The 17902-nt window shown below is 45.1% G+C and overlaps 1 protein-coding gene across 1 annotated transcript in view; it reads left to right on the top strand.

Moving 5' to 3' along the window:
• The first annotated feature begins 2996 nt into the window (after positions 1–2996).
• Positions 2997–17902, top strand: part of MTMR7 (myotubularin related protein 7) — a 97562-nt gene continuing 82656 nt past the window's right edge. The window contains exons 1-2 of the mRNA XM_040334644.1: positions 2997–3309; positions 14623–14745. Coding sequence (XP_040190578.1) covers positions 3286–3309; positions 14623–14745 — 147 coding nt within the window. The 5' untranslated portion in view covers positions 2997–3285. The remainder of the gene's footprint in view (positions 3310–14622; positions 14746–17902) is intronic.

A 17902-nucleotide genomic window follows, 5' to 3' on the forward strand; every position in this document is an offset into this window, starting at 1 on the left:
TTCAGTCAGCCCTCCGCCTGCTAGCCTGCGGGTGAAAAAAAAAAGTATCGGATCTGGCATCGGGAGCATTTGCGCGAGTACAAGTACTCGCGCAAATGCTCAGTATCGGTCCCGATACCGATACTAGTATCGGTATCGGGACAACCCTAGACCCCATGCCATGTGTAAAATAGAGGAACTTTTTAAAACACTGACCAGACCTGCAGTGAATCATCAAATATTATAAAGACTTTGGGCACACTCTACAGAAAACTTCAATTTACAATATAGATTAGCAAACAGTGACATACCTTGAGGAGCAGGACATGAAGAAGTCAGCCTCGGGAAGAGCAAACTGGGGATGTTATAAAATCACATTCTAATTCACTTTTTTATACAAGCAGCACCCAGTGGCAGGAAGGGAGAAGTGCACGTCTAAAGGGAAGCCAGGGGAGCTGTACATTTTAAAACACTGGGAAGGGAAGCAGTAGTGTCACTGGCTGCGTGCCGCTGATGATTTTCAGCCTGATTTGTGGGCAGCACAGGGGCTTAACGGGAGGCAGGGTCGCCATCAGGAATTATGGGGCCACTTACACAGCTTCAGGCATGGGCCCCCTGGAGCAGAGAACCGGGATGGGGGGTGCTGCCGCCTGAAATTGAGAAGCAGGGGGGGCTGCCGCGAATTTAGAAGCGGGGGGCCCTTTACAAAAAAAGAAATAAAGAAAAATATATATAAAAAAGGGGTGTAGCCATCCGGGGCCCTGGGGACCTCTGGGCCCTTTAATAAAAAGAAATAAAAAATATATATAAAAAATATATTTTAAAAAGGGGGTTGCCATCTGGGGCCCTGGGGACCTCTGGGCCCTTTAATATTTTTTTTTAATAAAAATAAATTACAAAAAAAGGGGGTTGCCATCCTGGACCTCTGGGCCCTTTAATAAAAAATATATATAAAGAAACATTTATATATATATAAAGAAATAAAATATATATAAAAAAAATGTTTTTTATAAAAAAAAAAGGGGGGTTGCCATCCGGGGCCCTGGGGACCTCTGAGCCCTTTAATAATAATAATAATAAAAAAAAAAAAATATATATATATATATATATATATATATATATATATATATATATATATATATATATATATATATAAAGAAATAAAATATATAAAAAAAATGTTTTTTATAAAAAAAAAGGGGGGTTGCCATCCGGGGCCCCGGGGACCTCTGGGTCCTATAATAAACATTTATACATATATATATATATATATATATATATATATATATATATATATAAAAAGATTTTTTTTATAAAAAAGGGGGGTTGTCATCCGGGGCCCTGGGGAACTATGGGCCCCTGGGGACCCCCAGACCTCTAAAAAAAAAATTGGCCCTTTAATAAAAAATAAAATAAAAATATATTAAATTGTCCCTTTAATAAAAATATATAATTTTTTTTTTTTTTTATAAAAAAAAAAAAAGGGGGGGGTTGCCATCTGGGGCCCTGGGGTCCTCCGGGCCCCTGGGGGCCTCCGGACCCCTAAAAAAAAAAAAAAAAAAAAATTTTTTTTTTTTTTTTTTTTTTTTCAAAGGGGGTTGCTTTGGGCCCCCAACAGTGACAGGGCCCAGGGCACCTGCCCCATTTGCCCTGCGGTAAAGACGGCCCTGGCCGCGCCGTTAATACGGGCGGGGAACATTACAGCTTTCATTTGAATAGCTGTAGTGTTTCGCGCTGCGCTGCGTATAGACACTCCCCCTTGCTCGGGATTGGACAGTACTCCCGCAAATACAAGTACTCCGGAATCTAGTATCGGTATCGGGACAACCCTAGTTTTAATGATAAAGTCGTTTTTTCTAGAGCCTGAAAATGTTGTTTTTTACAACCCGAAAAATGATCGTGTGTACGCGGCATCAGGATTCAGAATTTGTACCATCCTCCCGTGTTGCTGCCGAGCTCCGTTCCCTGCGACGTTACGACGCACGGGGGCGGAGATCGGCGCCATATTCAAAAAAGTAAATAATTACAGATTACAGTACTGTCTGAAATAAATACACACCCCCCTTGTCCCTAGTGGTCTGCCCAGTGTCCTGCATGCAGTTTTATATAATAAAAACGGTTCTTTCTGCCTGAAAACTGTAGATTGACAACCAAAAGTGTCCCTTTATGTCAAAAATGGTTTTAGAGCAGCTAGAAAACAGCGATAATAAATTATAATCACTTGCAGAATTGTGCGATAGCGATTTGTGGGGAAATTCGTCATCAAACACTGAAAGTAATACATTTTATTATTATTATTTGTTATAATTATTTATATTTATTTATTTATTATATTATAATTTATGATTTTGTGTTTCAAATTTTACCATACCCGGGATGTCTACTGGACTCTTGTTTGGACAGATTTAGAGGAGTTATTCCTAAGAATTACAGGCCTGCAATATAAAACGCCAAATTCAATGCAAAATAATGGCACCGCTTTCAGCACCTAAAATCTGAAAGAATCATACCGCCAGGGAGGTTAAACCCCTTTCACACTGAGGTGCTCAAAAGCGGTTTTGCGGTGCTTTTGCCGCGCTTTAGCACCATTTATGCAATGTTAGTGGTGCGTTTTTTTAGGTCACGTGACCTTAAAAAAATAATAATAATTTTGCAGTGCTTTTGAAACGCATTTGAAGCGCTTCCCATTCATTTCAATGGACAGGGTTGTTTTTGAAAGCGCTCCAAACATGCCCGAAAGATGCTGCATGCAGGACTTTCTGCACCGTCCCGCCAGCGCACCGCCTGTGTGAAAGTATCCATTAAAATAAATGGGAAGCAGTTTTCGGGCGCTAATTATGCGCTGTTTTTAGGATCAGCGTGAAAGGGGTTCATATGCGTGTAAAGGCAGACATCCCAATACTTTTACCGATATAGTGTGTATATATATATATATATATTTTTCATAAAAGCCGAATAATCCCAATGATGACGTCAGTGATCAGTATTAGGGATCCATCTGGTGACAGATGATGGGTGTTGGAATGGCTGAGATCTCATATGTGGAAGTTGGAATATTTCCCGGAACGTGCAGGCGTGTGCTGTACACGTATAGCGGCCGGGGAAGACTGCTGGGAGAGGAGATGTCCTCTATATCGCACACACAGGCCGTAGCAGCATCTCCCATCCTATAGGACAGCGGTGACCGCCCATCCTCCTCCGTACAGCTCTGTGCAGGGAGCACCTGTGGGGGAGGAGCCAATCACTGACACATTCCCGGCCACATACAACCAATGGCCTCCAGCATCGCCCAGGACTGAGAACAACATGGAGCACATCAGGCTGCCGAAGGTTAGTGCGACAGAGGTGATCGGAGGATGGGGAGGAGGACATGCCTTCCCCGGAGCGTGCATCATGCACCCCGCTACTCACCAACCTTCCATCCATCCTTCCCTCTATCCATCCTTCCTTCCTCACTCGCTCTCCTTGTTTATCTGCTTCTCCCTCCCTGACAGTCTTATATCACCATCCATATCCCAGCATAGAGTCATATGGTGAGAGTGTGGGCGCCATCCATCCATCCATATCCCAGCATAGAGTCATATGGTGAGAGTGTGGGCTCCATCCATCCATCCATAGCATGCAGAGCCCAGAGTAGTGATGGAGGCCTGGCTGTCTAATCTGAGATTAGGATGATGTGCTTAGTGCTGCTTTTCTCATGGCTTCCCTTTACATTGCTCATGGGTTGTGTATGTCTTCCCTCCCCTATCCTCATATATGTGATCCTCGTATGTGTGTGTGATCTTCCTATGTGTGTGTGTGTGATCTTCCTATATGTGTGATCTTCCTATATGTGTGTGGTCCTCGTATATGTGTGTGATCCTCATATATGTGTGTGATCCTTGTATATGTGTGTGATCTTCCTATATGTGTGATCCTCATATATGTGTGTGATCTTCCTATATGTGTGATCCTCATATATGTGTGTGATCTTCCTATATGTGTGATCCTCATATATGTGTGTGATCTTCCTATATGTGTGATCTTCATACAACCCTGTTTTGGGGGAAGTACATTAACAGTCCTATCCATGCGACATCTCCATATCCACCATACATCCCAACTACAGTCATATCCATGCGACATCTCCATATCCACCATACATCCCAACTACAGTCCTATCCATCCGACATCTCGATATCCACCATACATCCCAACTACAGTCATATCCATCCAACATCTCCATATCCACCATACATCCCAACTACAGTCCTATCCATCCGACATCTCCATATCCACCATACATCCCAACTACAGTCCTATCCATCCAACATCTCCATATCCATCATACATCCCAACTACAGTCATATCCATCCAACATCTCCATATCCACCATACATCCCAACTACAGTCATATCCATCCAACATCTCCGTATCCACCATACATCCCAACTACAGTCCTATCCATCCGACATCTCCATATCCACCATACATCCCAACTACAGTCATATCCATCCGATATCTCCATATCTACCATACATCCCAACTACAGTCATATACATCCGATATCTCCATATCCACCATACATCCCAACTACAGTCCTATCCATCCGACATCTCCATATCCACCATACATCCCATACATCGTCCTATCCATCCGACATCTCCATATCCACCATACATCCCATACATCGTCATATCCATCTGACATCTCCATATCCACCATACGTCCCAACTACAGTCATATCCATCCGACATCTCCATATCCACCATACATCCCAACTACAGTCATATCCATCCGACATCTCCATATCCACCATACATCCCAACTACAGTCATATCCATCCGACATCTCCATATCCACCATACATCCCAACTACAGTCATATCCATCCGACATCTCCATATCTACCATACATCCCAACTACAGTCCTATCCATCCGACATCTCCATATCCACCATACATCCCAACTACAGTCCTATCCATCCGACATCTCCATATCCACCATACATCCCAACTACAGTCATATCCATCCAACATCTCCGTATCCACCATACATCCCAACTACAGTCATATCCATCCGACATCTCCGTATCCACCATACATCCCAACTACAGTCCTATCCATCCGACATCTCCGTATCCACCATACATCCCAACTCCAGTCATATCCATCCGACATCTCCATATCCACCATACATCCCAACTCCAGTCATATACATCCGACATCTCCATATCCACCATACATCCCAACTACAGTCCTATCCATCCGACATCTCCATATCCACCATACATCCCAACTACACTCATATCCATCCGACATCTCCGTATCCACCATACATCCCAACTCCAGTCCTATCCATCCGACATCTCCATATCCATCATACATCCCAACTACAGTCCTATCCATCCGAAATCTCCATATCCACCATACATCCCAACTACAGTCATATCCATCCGACATCTCCATATCTACCATACATCCCAACTACACTCATATCCATCCGACATGTCCATATCTACCATACATCCCAACTACACTCATATCCATCCGACATCTCCATATCTACCATACATCCCAACTACACTCATATCCATCCGACATCTCCATATCTACCATACATCCCAACTACACTCATATCCATCCGACATCTCCATATCTACCATACATCCCAACTACACTCATATCCATCCGACATCTCCATATCTACCATACATCCCAACTACAGTCATATCCATCCGACATCTCCATATCCACCATACATCCCAACTACAGTCCTATCCATCCGACATCTCCATATCCACCATACATCCCAACTCCAGTCATATCCATCCGACATCTCCATATCCACCATACATCCCAACTCCAGTCATATACATCCGACATCTCCATATCCACCATACATCCCAACTACAGTCCTATCCATCCGACATCTCCATATCCACCATACATCCCAACTACACTCATATCCATCCGACATCTCCATATCCACCATACATCCCAACTCCAGTCCTATCCATCCGACATCTCCATATCCATCATACATCCCAACTACAGTCCTATCCATCCGACATCTCCATATCCACCATACATCCCAACTACAGTCATATCCATCCGACATCTCCATATCTACCATACATCCCAACTACACTCATATCCATCCGACATGTCCATATCTACCATACATCCCAACTACACTCATATCCATCCGACATCTCCATATCTACCATACATCCCAACTACACTCATATCCATCCGACATCTCCATATCTACCATACATCCCAACTACACTCATATCCATCCGACATCTCCATATCTACCATACATCCCAACTACAGTCATATCCATCCGACATCTCCATATCTACCATACATCCCAACTACAGTCATATCCATCCGACATCTCCATATCCACCATACATCCCAACTACATCCGACATCTCCATATCCACCATACATCCCAACTACAGTCCTATCCATCCGACATCTCCATATCCACCATACATCCCAACTACAGTCCTATCCATCCAACATCTCCATATCCACCATACATCCCAACTACAGTCATATCCATCCGGCATCTCCATATCCACCATACATCCCAACTACAGTCATATCCATCCGACATCTCTGTATCCACCAGGGCTGGACTGGGACAAAAATTTGGCCCTGGACTTCATCCAGACTGGCCCCCTTTGACAGGTCTCTCCCACGGCGGCCGGACAACTCCTGCCCCACTGGCCACCCAAGGCCCCTCTCCCCCCTTCACTAGCCACTAGCTGTTCTACTTTATTAGAGTAGAACGACTGGTACTGGTACTGGCAGTACCAGTGGGGAAGCTAGACATTATTTCTCCCGGGGCAAATAATCAGTTCGGTGCCCCCCCCCTATGGGACAAGATTAGGAAGAAGTGAGAAACTCCCAGGCCATAGCTGTTGAGTCAGCTGTCTGTCCCCTCCCCCTCATGCTCCTCTGTCGTCGTCCCTGTTCCTCTGATCCTCCCCCTGCTTCTCTGTTCCCGCCCAGATTGAGCGGAAGGAAGAGACAAAGGAGTGGAGGGGGGCAGTGGTCCGCTGTCACTGAAGCCGGCCCACTGAGCCATCGGCCCACTGGGAAACTCCCGGTAGTCCCAATGGCCAGTCCATCCCTGATATCCACCATACATCCCAACTACAGTCATATCCATCTGACATCTCTGTATCCACCATACATCCCAACTCCAGTTATATCCATCCGACATCTCCATATCCACCATACATCCCAACTACAGTCATATCCATCCGACATCTCCATATCTACCATACATCCCAACTACAGTCCTATCCATCCGACATCTCCATATCTACCATACATCCCAACTACAGTCCTATCCATCCGACATCTCCATATCCACCATACATCCCAACTACAGTCATATCCATCCGACATCTCCATATCTACCATACATCCCAACTACACTCATATCCATCCGACATCTCCATATCCACCATACATCCCAACTACAGTCATATCCATCCGACATCTCCATATCCACCATACATCCCAACTACAGTCCTATCCATCCAACATCTCCGTATCCACCATACATCCCAACTACAGTCCTATCCATCCGACATCTCCGTATCCACCATACATCCCAACTACAGTCCTATCCATCCGACATCTCCGTATCCACCATACATCCCAACTACAGTCATATCCATCCGACATCTCCATATCCACCATACATCCCAACTACAGTCCTATCCATCCGACATCTCCATATCTACCATACATCCCAACTACAGTCATATCCATCCGATATCTCCATATCCACCATACATCCCAACTACAGTCCTATCCATCCGACATCTCCATATCTACCATACTTCCCATCTACAGTCATATCCATCTGATATCTCCATATCTACCATACATCGTCATATCCATCCGACATCTCCATATCTACCATACATCTCAACTACAGTTATATCCATCCGACATCTCCATATCCACCATACATCCCAACTACAGTCCTATCCATCCGACATCTCCATATCCACCATACATCCCAACTACAGTCATATCCATCCGACATCTCCATATCCACCATACATCCCAACTACAGTCATTTCCATCCGACATCTCCATATCCACCATACATCCCAACTACAGTCATATCCATCCGACATCTCCATATCCACCATACATCCCAACTACAGTCCTATCCATCCGACATCTCCATATCCACCATACATCCCAACTACAGTCATATCCATCCGATATCTCCATATCCACCATACATCCCAACTACAGTCATATCCATCCGACATCTCCATATCCACCATACAACCCAACTACAGTCATATCCATCCGATATCTCCATATCCACCATACATCCCAACTACAGTCATATCCATCCGATATCTCCATATCCACCATACATCCCAACTACAGTCCTATCCATCCGACATCTCCATATCCACCATACATCCCAACTACAGTCCTATCCATCCGACATCTCCATTTCCACCATGCATCCCAACTACAGTCCTATCCATCCGACATCTCCATATCCACCATACATCCCAACTACAGTCCTATCCATCCGACATCTCCATATCCACCATACATCCCAACTACAGTCATATACATCCGATATCTCCATATCTACCATACATCCCAACTACAGTCATGTCCATCCGATATCTCCATATCTACCATACATCCCAACTACAGTCCTATCCATCCGACATCTCCATATCCACCATACATCCCAACTACAGTCCTATCCATCCGACATCTCCATATCTACCATACATCCCAACTACAGTCATATCCATCCGACATCTCCATATCCACCATACATCCCAACTACAGTCCTATCCATCCGACATCTCCATATCCACCATACATCCCAACTACAGTCATATCCATCCGACATCTCCATATCCACCATACATCCCAACTACAGTCATTTCCATCCGACATCTCCATATCCACCATACATCCCAACTACAGTCTTATCCATCCGACATCTCCATATCCACCATACATCCCAACTACAGTCCTATCCATCCGACATCTCCATATCCACCATACATCCCAACTACAGTCATATCCATCCAATATCTCCATATCCACCATACATCCCAACTACAGTCATATCCATCCGACATCTCCATATCCACCATACAACCCAACTACAGTCATATCCATCCGACATCTCCATATCCACCATACATCCCAACTACAGTCATATCAATCCGATATCTCCATATCCACCATACATCCCAACTACAGTCATATCCATCCGATATCTCCATATCCACCATACATCCCAACTACAGTCCTATCCATCCGACATCTCCATATCCACCATACATCCCAACTACAGTCCTATCCATCCGACATCTCCATTTCCACCATGCATCCCAACTACAGTCCTATCCATCCGACATCTCCATATCCACCATACATCCCAACTACAGTCCTATCCATCCGACATCTCCATATCCACCATACATCCCAACTACAGTCATATCCATCCGATATCTCCATATCTACCATACATCCCAACTACAGTCATGTCCATCCGATATCTCCATATCTACCATACATCCCAACTACAGTCCTATCCATCCGACATCTCCATATCCACCATACATCCCAACTACAGTCCTATCCATCCGACATCTCCATATCTACCATACATCCCAACTACAGTCATATCCATCCGACATCTCCATATCCACCATACATCCCAACTACAGTCCTATCCATCCGACATCTCCATATCCACCATACATCCCAACTACAGTCATATCCATCCGATATCTCCGTATCTACCATACATCCCAACTACATCCGACATCTCCATATCTACCATACATCCCAACTACAGCCATATCCAAGTGATCTCTCCAAATCCAAAATACATCCCATCTACAGCCATATCCATACATAATCTCCATATCCATCATATATTCCATCTATCGTCATGTCCATATATCTCCATATCCACTACAGTCATATCCAAGTGATCTCTCCATATCCACAATAACATCCCATCCACAGTCATGTCTATATGTATGCCTACTGGGACAGCAGCATACATGTATGGAGATATAAGCAGAGGGTGTCTGTACTTGTTTTCTCTTCTCCTCTCCTCCTCTGGCCATTTCCTGTTATCTGATTCCTCATAGTGTCCTCATTGTCTGGGGATGTGATGGGGGGGAGTACCGGGAGATGATGCTGTAATGAGGTTACATATTAGTGGTGGCTATTGGGACCTGGTCCTTCCCAGAGAAAGCAAAGTCATTCTTTGTAGTGGCCAGTATACTTGAGCTATGTTTCTGTATTTTCTGACTAGAGTAGAACATGCATTTCATTCTGCCTTTATAACCTGTATTCTCTTAGTTAGGCTTGTATACTGGACTTAATAGAGGGTACAGTCTTCCCGTTGTGATGGTTTCATATAAGGCTGAGCTCTAAGTGGATATTAAACAGTATGCAGATATACACTGATCAGCCATAACTTTACAGTGCCTTGAAAAAGTATTCATACCCCTTGAAATTTTCCTTATTTTGTCATATTATAACCAAAATGTATTTTATTGGGGTTTTATGTGATCGACCAACACAAAGTGGCACATAATTGTGAAGTGGAAGGAAAATAATACCGTAAATTGTTTTAAATTTTTTTTTTTACAAATAAATATGTGAAAAGTGTGTACATTTGTATTTAGCCCCCTGGGTCAATACTTTGTAGAACCCCCTTTCTTTGCAATTACAGCTGCAAGTCTTTTTGGGGGTGTCTCTACCAGCTTTGCACATCTAGAGTGACATTTTTGCCCATTCTTCTTTGTACAAGCTCAGATTGGATGGAGAGTGTCTGTGAACAGCAATTTTCAAGTCTTGTCACAGATCTTGGATTTAGGTCTGGACTTTGACTGCGCCATTCTAACACATGAATATGCTTTAATCTAATCCACTCCATAGTAGCTCTGGCTGTATGTTTGGGGTCATTGTGGGTCATTGTGCTGCTGGAAGATGAACCTCTGCCCAGTCTCAAGTACCGTATTTATCTTGCTATAATGCGCCCCGGTGTATAGCGTGCACCCCCGAACTTGAAGGAAAATTCCTGGAAAAAAAAAATACTTACAGTTTGGATGCCCCTCGTCGGTGTCTTACCCGTCGTCCATCGCGTCCTTCCCGTCATCCATCGGCGGCCTTGTCCGGTCCGGCGTCCTTCTGCGGCCATCGTGGTGTCCTCCCTGCTCGATCCCCGCTTCCCGCGCTGTGTTAGAACCACTGTGCCGACATATACCGAGCGCAGTACACTCGGGTATAGTCAGGCAGGCTCGGCTCCTCTCGCGTAAAGGACGCACAGGACGTGACCATGAGAGAAGCCTAGCCTGCCCGACTATACCCGAGTGTACTGCGCTTTGTATATGTCGGCGCAGTGGTTCAAACACAGCCCGGGAAGCGGGTATCGGCATATATGGCGCACCCATGATTTTGCCCTGATTTTCAGGGCAAAAAAGTGCGCGGTATATGCCGATAAATACAGTATTTTGCAGACTCGGGTTGTCTTTTAAGATTGCCCTGTATTTGGCTCCATTCATCTTCCCACCAGCTCTGACCAGTTTCCCTGTCCCTGCTGAAGAAAAGCATCCCCACAATATGATGTTGCCACCACCATGTTTCACGTGGGGACGATGTGTTCAGGGTAATGTGCAGTGTTAGTTTTCTGCCACACTTGGGGGTTTATTTACTAAAGGCAAATCCACTGTGCACTTGGAAGTGTAGTCACTGTAGATTCGAGGGGGACATGCAAGGAATATAAAAAACAGCATTTTTCTGCACATGATTGGTAGATAGAAATCATCAGATCTTCCCCTCATTTCAGATCTTTCCCTCAGATCTACAGCGACTGCACTTCCAATTGCATTTGCAGTGCACTTGTAAGGCACCATGGATTTTCCTTTAGTAAATCGGACCCTTAGTGTTTTTGCTTTTAGGCCAATTTTGGTCTCATATGACCAGAGCACCTTCTTCCACATGTTTGCTGTGTTCCCCACATGGCTTCTCGCAAACTGCAAATGTGGTTGGTGTCACCTGGTGCAGTAAAAAATTGTGTACCCCCCCCCCCCTTTGGCTTTAAGCCAGGCTAGTGCTTCGGTGTCCCCCGTCCCCCCCCCTTAACCTGCCACAATGGATGGAGCTGGGATGTGAGGGATCGGAGGGGCTGGATGGACCCGGGATGGGATCGGAGGGTGTGGATGGAGTCAGGATTGGATCAGAGGGGGTGGATGGAGTCGGGATGGGGTCGGGGGGTGGATGGAGCCGGGATGGGATTGGAGGGAGTGGATGGACCTTGGATGAGATCGGAGGGGGGGTGGACCCGGGATGGGATTGGGGAAGGGGGTGAATGGAGCCGGGATGAGATTGGGGGGTGGGTGGAGCCAGGACTGGATCAGGGGAAATGGATGAAGTTTGGGTGGGATTAGAGCATATGTGCTAGGGTGTGCTTTGGGAAGGAAGAGGAATTATGCTGGGGGGGGGGGGGGGGTCAAACTTCAAATCTGCCCCACTTCTACTGCTAGTTCTGACCCAGATCAAAGCCTCTCACACCCTCCCTAAAATCACTCCTGGCAGCATAGATGTTACCTGTCAATGCCCTCCTCCCAATCACCATGTTCCCCTCTCCTGCAATACTCCTGTTGTTACTTACAGTCTCTTGGCCCCGGGCAGATTCCGTAGAGCAGTGTTCCTCCTCATCCCAGTCTGTGTACTTGTAAGGAGGCGGCGGCTATAGTCCAGTCTGCAGTGAGTGCAGCAGGTGGAGAGAGATGTGACTGTAGCGTGCAGAACAGTTGGATCCCGGGCACCCTGTCCCTCTGCCTCACTCCCTCCTCCCCCACTCTCCCTGCAGATCGCATGCAGCTGAAGAGATCCCAGAAGGGAAGGAGGGAGCCATGGTACCAGTACTTGTCTGAGCTTGGTGTCACCCGGGTGCGGGCCGCACCTCCTGCCCCCCCTTAGCGACGCCACTGCTTCTTGGCACTTTTCCAAAAAAGCCAGATTTGTGGAGTGTGTGACTTAGGCCGCTTTCACACTGGGGTGGGCAGGTGCGGTTTGCAGGCAGTATTAACCCTTTTTCGGCCCGGAGCAAGGGTTGAAACGGCACCGCTAGTGGCCGAATATCGCGGTAAATACGACGGTATATCGGCTCTAAAAATCGCGCCACTATACCGTCATATTTACCGCAATATTCGGCCGCTAGCGGTGCTGTTTTAACCCCTGCTAGCGGCCGAAAAGGGGTTAATACCGCCCGCAAACCGTGGCTACAGCCGCGATTTGCAGGCGGTATTACCGCGGTGTCCCATTGATTTCAGTAGGAAGGAGCGGTATAGGAGCTGTAAACACCCCGCTCCTATACCGCTCCAAAGATGCTGCTTGGAGAAGAATATTTTTTATACCTTAACCCTGCTTTAAACTTCTCCACAACTTTATCCCTGACCTGTCTGGTGTGTTCCTTGGATTTCATGATATTTGTTCACTAAAGTTTTCTAAAAAATCTCTGAGGGCATCACAGAACAGCTGTATTTATACTGAGATTAAATTACACACAGGTGGGCTCTATTTACTAATTTGGTGACTTCTGAAGGCAATTAGTTCCACTAGATTTTAGTTAGGGGTATCAGAGTAAAGGTGACTGAATACAAATGCACGCCAACACTTTTCAGATATTTATATGTAAAAAAAATTGAAAACCATTTATCATTTTCCTTCCACTTCACAATTATGTGCCACTTTGTGTTGGTCTATCACATAAAATACATGTACAGTTTTGGTTGTAAAATGACAAAACATATAAAATGCCTTTATCAAGGCACTATGGGCCAGATCCAGAGAGAGAGTACGCTGGCGTATCTACTGATACGCCGGCGTACTTTCAAAATTCCCGCGTCGTATCTTTAGTTTGAATCCTCAAACCAAGATACGACGGCATCTGGGTTCGATCCGACAGGCGTACGGCTTCGTACGCCTTCGGATCGTAGATGCAATACTTCGGCGTCCGCTGGGTGGAGTTCGCGTCGTTTTCCGCGTCGGGTATGCAAATTTTCTTATTCCGACAATCCACGAACGTACGCGCGGCCGTCGCATTCTCTTACGTCGTCTCTAGTCGGCTTTTTCCGGCGTATAGTTAAAGCTGGTATTTTGCGGCGTATAGATAGACTTGCCATGTTAAGTATGGCCGTCGTTCCCGCGTCGAAATTTGAATTTTTTTTTTGCGGAAGTTGTCCGTGAATCGGGATGGATGTAAGTCACGTCTAAGTTTAAAAAATTACGTTGTTGCGATGTCATTTCGCGCAATGCACGGCGGGAAATTTTGAAACGGAGCATGCGCAGTTCATTCGGCACGGGGACGCGCTTCATTTAAATAAATCATGCCCCCTAATCGCCGATTTGAATTCCGCCGCCAGAAATACACTACGCCGCCGTAACTTACGGCGCGAAATCTTTGAGGATTTGAAAGAACGCCAGGATATTGTACGGCGGCGTAGCGTATCTCTGATACACTGCGCCTATCCATTTCTATGTGGATCTGGCCCTATATGTCTACTGTATAAAACAGTTTCTTCATTAATATCTTTCCCTAAATGTTTTCTGTTTTAAGGTTGAAAACGTCCGTCTACTTGACCGGATATCTTCTAGAAAGGCAGCGTTGGGTACATTATATCTTACAGCAACTCATGTCATTTTTGTTGAAAATATCTCAGAGACCCGCAAAGAAACTTGGGTATGTTCATACTTTCTCTTCACTGTTGCAGAAGTAACCTGTTGTGTGACTAAAGCTTGACATTCGTTTCCAACCGCAGTGATGAGAAAACTCAGGAGGATGTAAAGCATGTCTCGAATTAATTTCTAACAGTGAATGTGGTTTTCATTCAGTAAAGTCCAAAATCGAATATTATACACCATCCTTTCTCAACCTATTTGCCCCCAAAGAAACCCTTGAAATCATTTTCAGATCTCAGAGAACTCTTACGGTAGTAAGATTAGTCTTTCGGGGGTCATTGGGAAAATGCCTCTTACATTGGTGGTGGTAAGTGGGCAGAATTAGAGATGCATAAATAATCGTTAAAAAATCGTGATCTCGATTCAACCCCCCTGACGATCTCCAATGCTGAGTTTTTTCATATAACAAGTGGAGAGACTTTATCGGCTCGCTTTAGCTGTCAAAGAAAATATCCAGGCAGTCTGCCAAGTTCTTAACCACCCTGGCGGTATGATTATGTCAGATTTTTGGGTCTCAAAGCTGTACAATTGTTTTGCAGGGAAATTTGGCGTTTTATATTGTAGGCCTGTAATTCTTAGAAATCACACGCTTACATCTGTCCAAACAAGTGTCTAGTAGATATCCCGGGTATGATAAAGTTTGAAACACAAAATCATAAATTATAATATAATAAATAAATATAAATAATTATAAAAAAAATAATAATATAATAATAATTATAATAAAATTAATTTCCCCACTATTCACTATCACTCTATTCTGCAAGTGTTCTTATTTACTATCGCTGTTTTCTAGCTGTTCTAAAGCCACTTTTGACATAAAGGGACACTTTTTAGTTGCTATGGACAATCTCAAGTTTCCAGGCAGAAAGAAGAGTATATATAAAATAAAACTGCATGCATGGCACTGGAGAAAACACTAGGGACAAATGGGATATGAAATAATTTTATACAGTACAGTGTACTGTTCATATTGAGTATTTTGTCATTTTTTAATTTGCCGCCAGGCTCCGCCCCTATGCGTTGAGACGCTCGCAGGGAACGGAGCCTGGCACACAGGCATCGGGTGGAGGAAACAGCCCGCCGACATAGCGAGGGGACATCGCAGGATCCTGGGGATAAGGTGAGTATACTGCACCAGGATCCTGCAATGCAATCCCGAGTGTGGCTCGGGGTTACCGATAATGGTACTGAAATTTAACCCCCGAGCCACACACGGGAATAGCGCCAGGGAGGTTAACAGGAAACATTGTAACTAATGCTTCCTTCTTAGATCAAAGCGATAAACTTCTTTGCGTGTAAAGAAAAAAATGCCAAGTTTGTAACAACATGAAACATTGTAACTAACTTCCTTCTTAGAGCAAACTTCTGTGTGTAAATGCAGGAAGTTTAACCACTTAAAGTCCAAATCTTTTTCTGACACTTGTTTCTTAAGTTAAAATCAATATTTTTAGCTAGAAAATTACTTGGAACCCCCAAACATTATATATATTTTAAGCTCTAGGAAGAATCCCCCCCCCCCCCCTACATAGGAGACTAGAATGACACCCTTGCAGTCATGCTGCTGTCTCTGCCGTGTGGCACTGGATCCATGAAGACACCATCAGATGGGGTTTAGTTAGCCACAGCTCAAGGAACCCTTAGCTAACCTTGGAGGAACCCTAGCGTTCTGACACGATCGGTTTTCTAACTGATGGTGTGTAGGCACGACTGACCATCAGTCAGCATCGGTTAACTGATGAAAACTATCCATCAGACCGTTTTCATCGGATGGACCATCAATCGTGTGTACAGGGCTTAAGCCTACAATAAGGCTTACGGTAGGTACAATTATTATCTCCTAAACATGCACCATTTAGGAGATATTCACCCTGGATGTCGCCAGTTACCTCACCCGCGCATGCGCTCTGAAGGTCTGGCATACCTTGCCGGACCTTCAAAGCTTTGTGCTGGAACCAAGGGTCCTGCGGGCATGCATGGGAGTGACTTTACTGCGGCTCCAGCCAATCGCATAGCTGGAGCGTGCGAACCCGGAAGAAGGGCCAGTGGAAGATGTCGGCCCTCTGAGCGGTGACAGTAGAACGCTGGAGGGCTTCATTCCAAGGTGAGTATTTCATAATGTGCTGGTATGTGATGCATACAAGCACATTATTTCATTGCGTTGCAGGTGTTTTTTTTTTTTTTTACAACCGCTTTAAGTATGCTTGCCTTTAGGGGCAGTCAAGGGTCGGGCTATGTACATGCTGAGGTTCATATGTTTTAATAAAATGCTCCTTGGGATCACAGTTTGATTCTTCAATATTCATGCTTTATGGACATAAAATCAGAACCAGATTAGCAATTGGTTATATTTTAGGACTGGATTTCCATCAGTGAAGCCTGTAAATGGTAAAACTGGCCCTGGTTGACAGTGAACAGCCCAAGCAGACTTTGATGTGATGGCGTGATGCAAGTCTTAAGCCCCATACACACTATCAGTTTTCCTGCAGGTTTTTTCTTTTCAGGTTTACCAAAACCATCTAATATGAGGTCAAACCTTAAAGGAGTTGTAAAGGAAAATGTTTTTTCACCTCAATGCAACCTATGCATTAAGGTGAAAAAACATCTGCTTCTGCCGCCCCCCCCCCCCCCCCCCCGAACCCCCGTTATACTTACCTGACCCCTCGAAAGTCCCGCGCCGTCCCGATATCCTCTTCGCCGCTCAGCCTGGCCGCTGATTGGCTAGAGTGGATGGATTGAGAGCAGCGCAGCCATTGGCTGGCGCTGCTGTCAATCACATCCAGTGACGCGGCACACTGAGGGGCGGGGCCCGAGTGATACAGTGAGCATATATATATATATGTATGTGTGTGTGTTTGTGTGTAATACTGATTTTAACTTGTAAACACCAAATGTCAGAAATAGGCTTAGTCATGAAAGGGTTAAACTTACCTGCTCTGTGTAGTGGATTTGCACAGAGCAGCCCAGATCCTCCTCTGCTCGGGTCCCTCATTTGTGCTCCTGGTCACTCCCTCCTGTTGAGTGCCCCCACAGCAAGCAGCTTGCTGTGGGGGCACCCAAGCTGATCTGCAGCTCCGCGTGTCCATTCAGACACTGAGCTCCATTTCGGCCACACCCCTCTCTCTCCTGATTGGCTAACTGAGTTTTATTGACAGCAG

This window comes from Rana temporaria, chromosome 1 (assembly GCF_905171775.1).
Source record: "Rana temporaria chromosome 1, aRanTem1.1, whole genome shotgun sequence".
Lineage (NCBI taxonomy): Eukaryota > Metazoa > Chordata > Amphibia > Anura > Ranidae > Rana > Rana temporaria.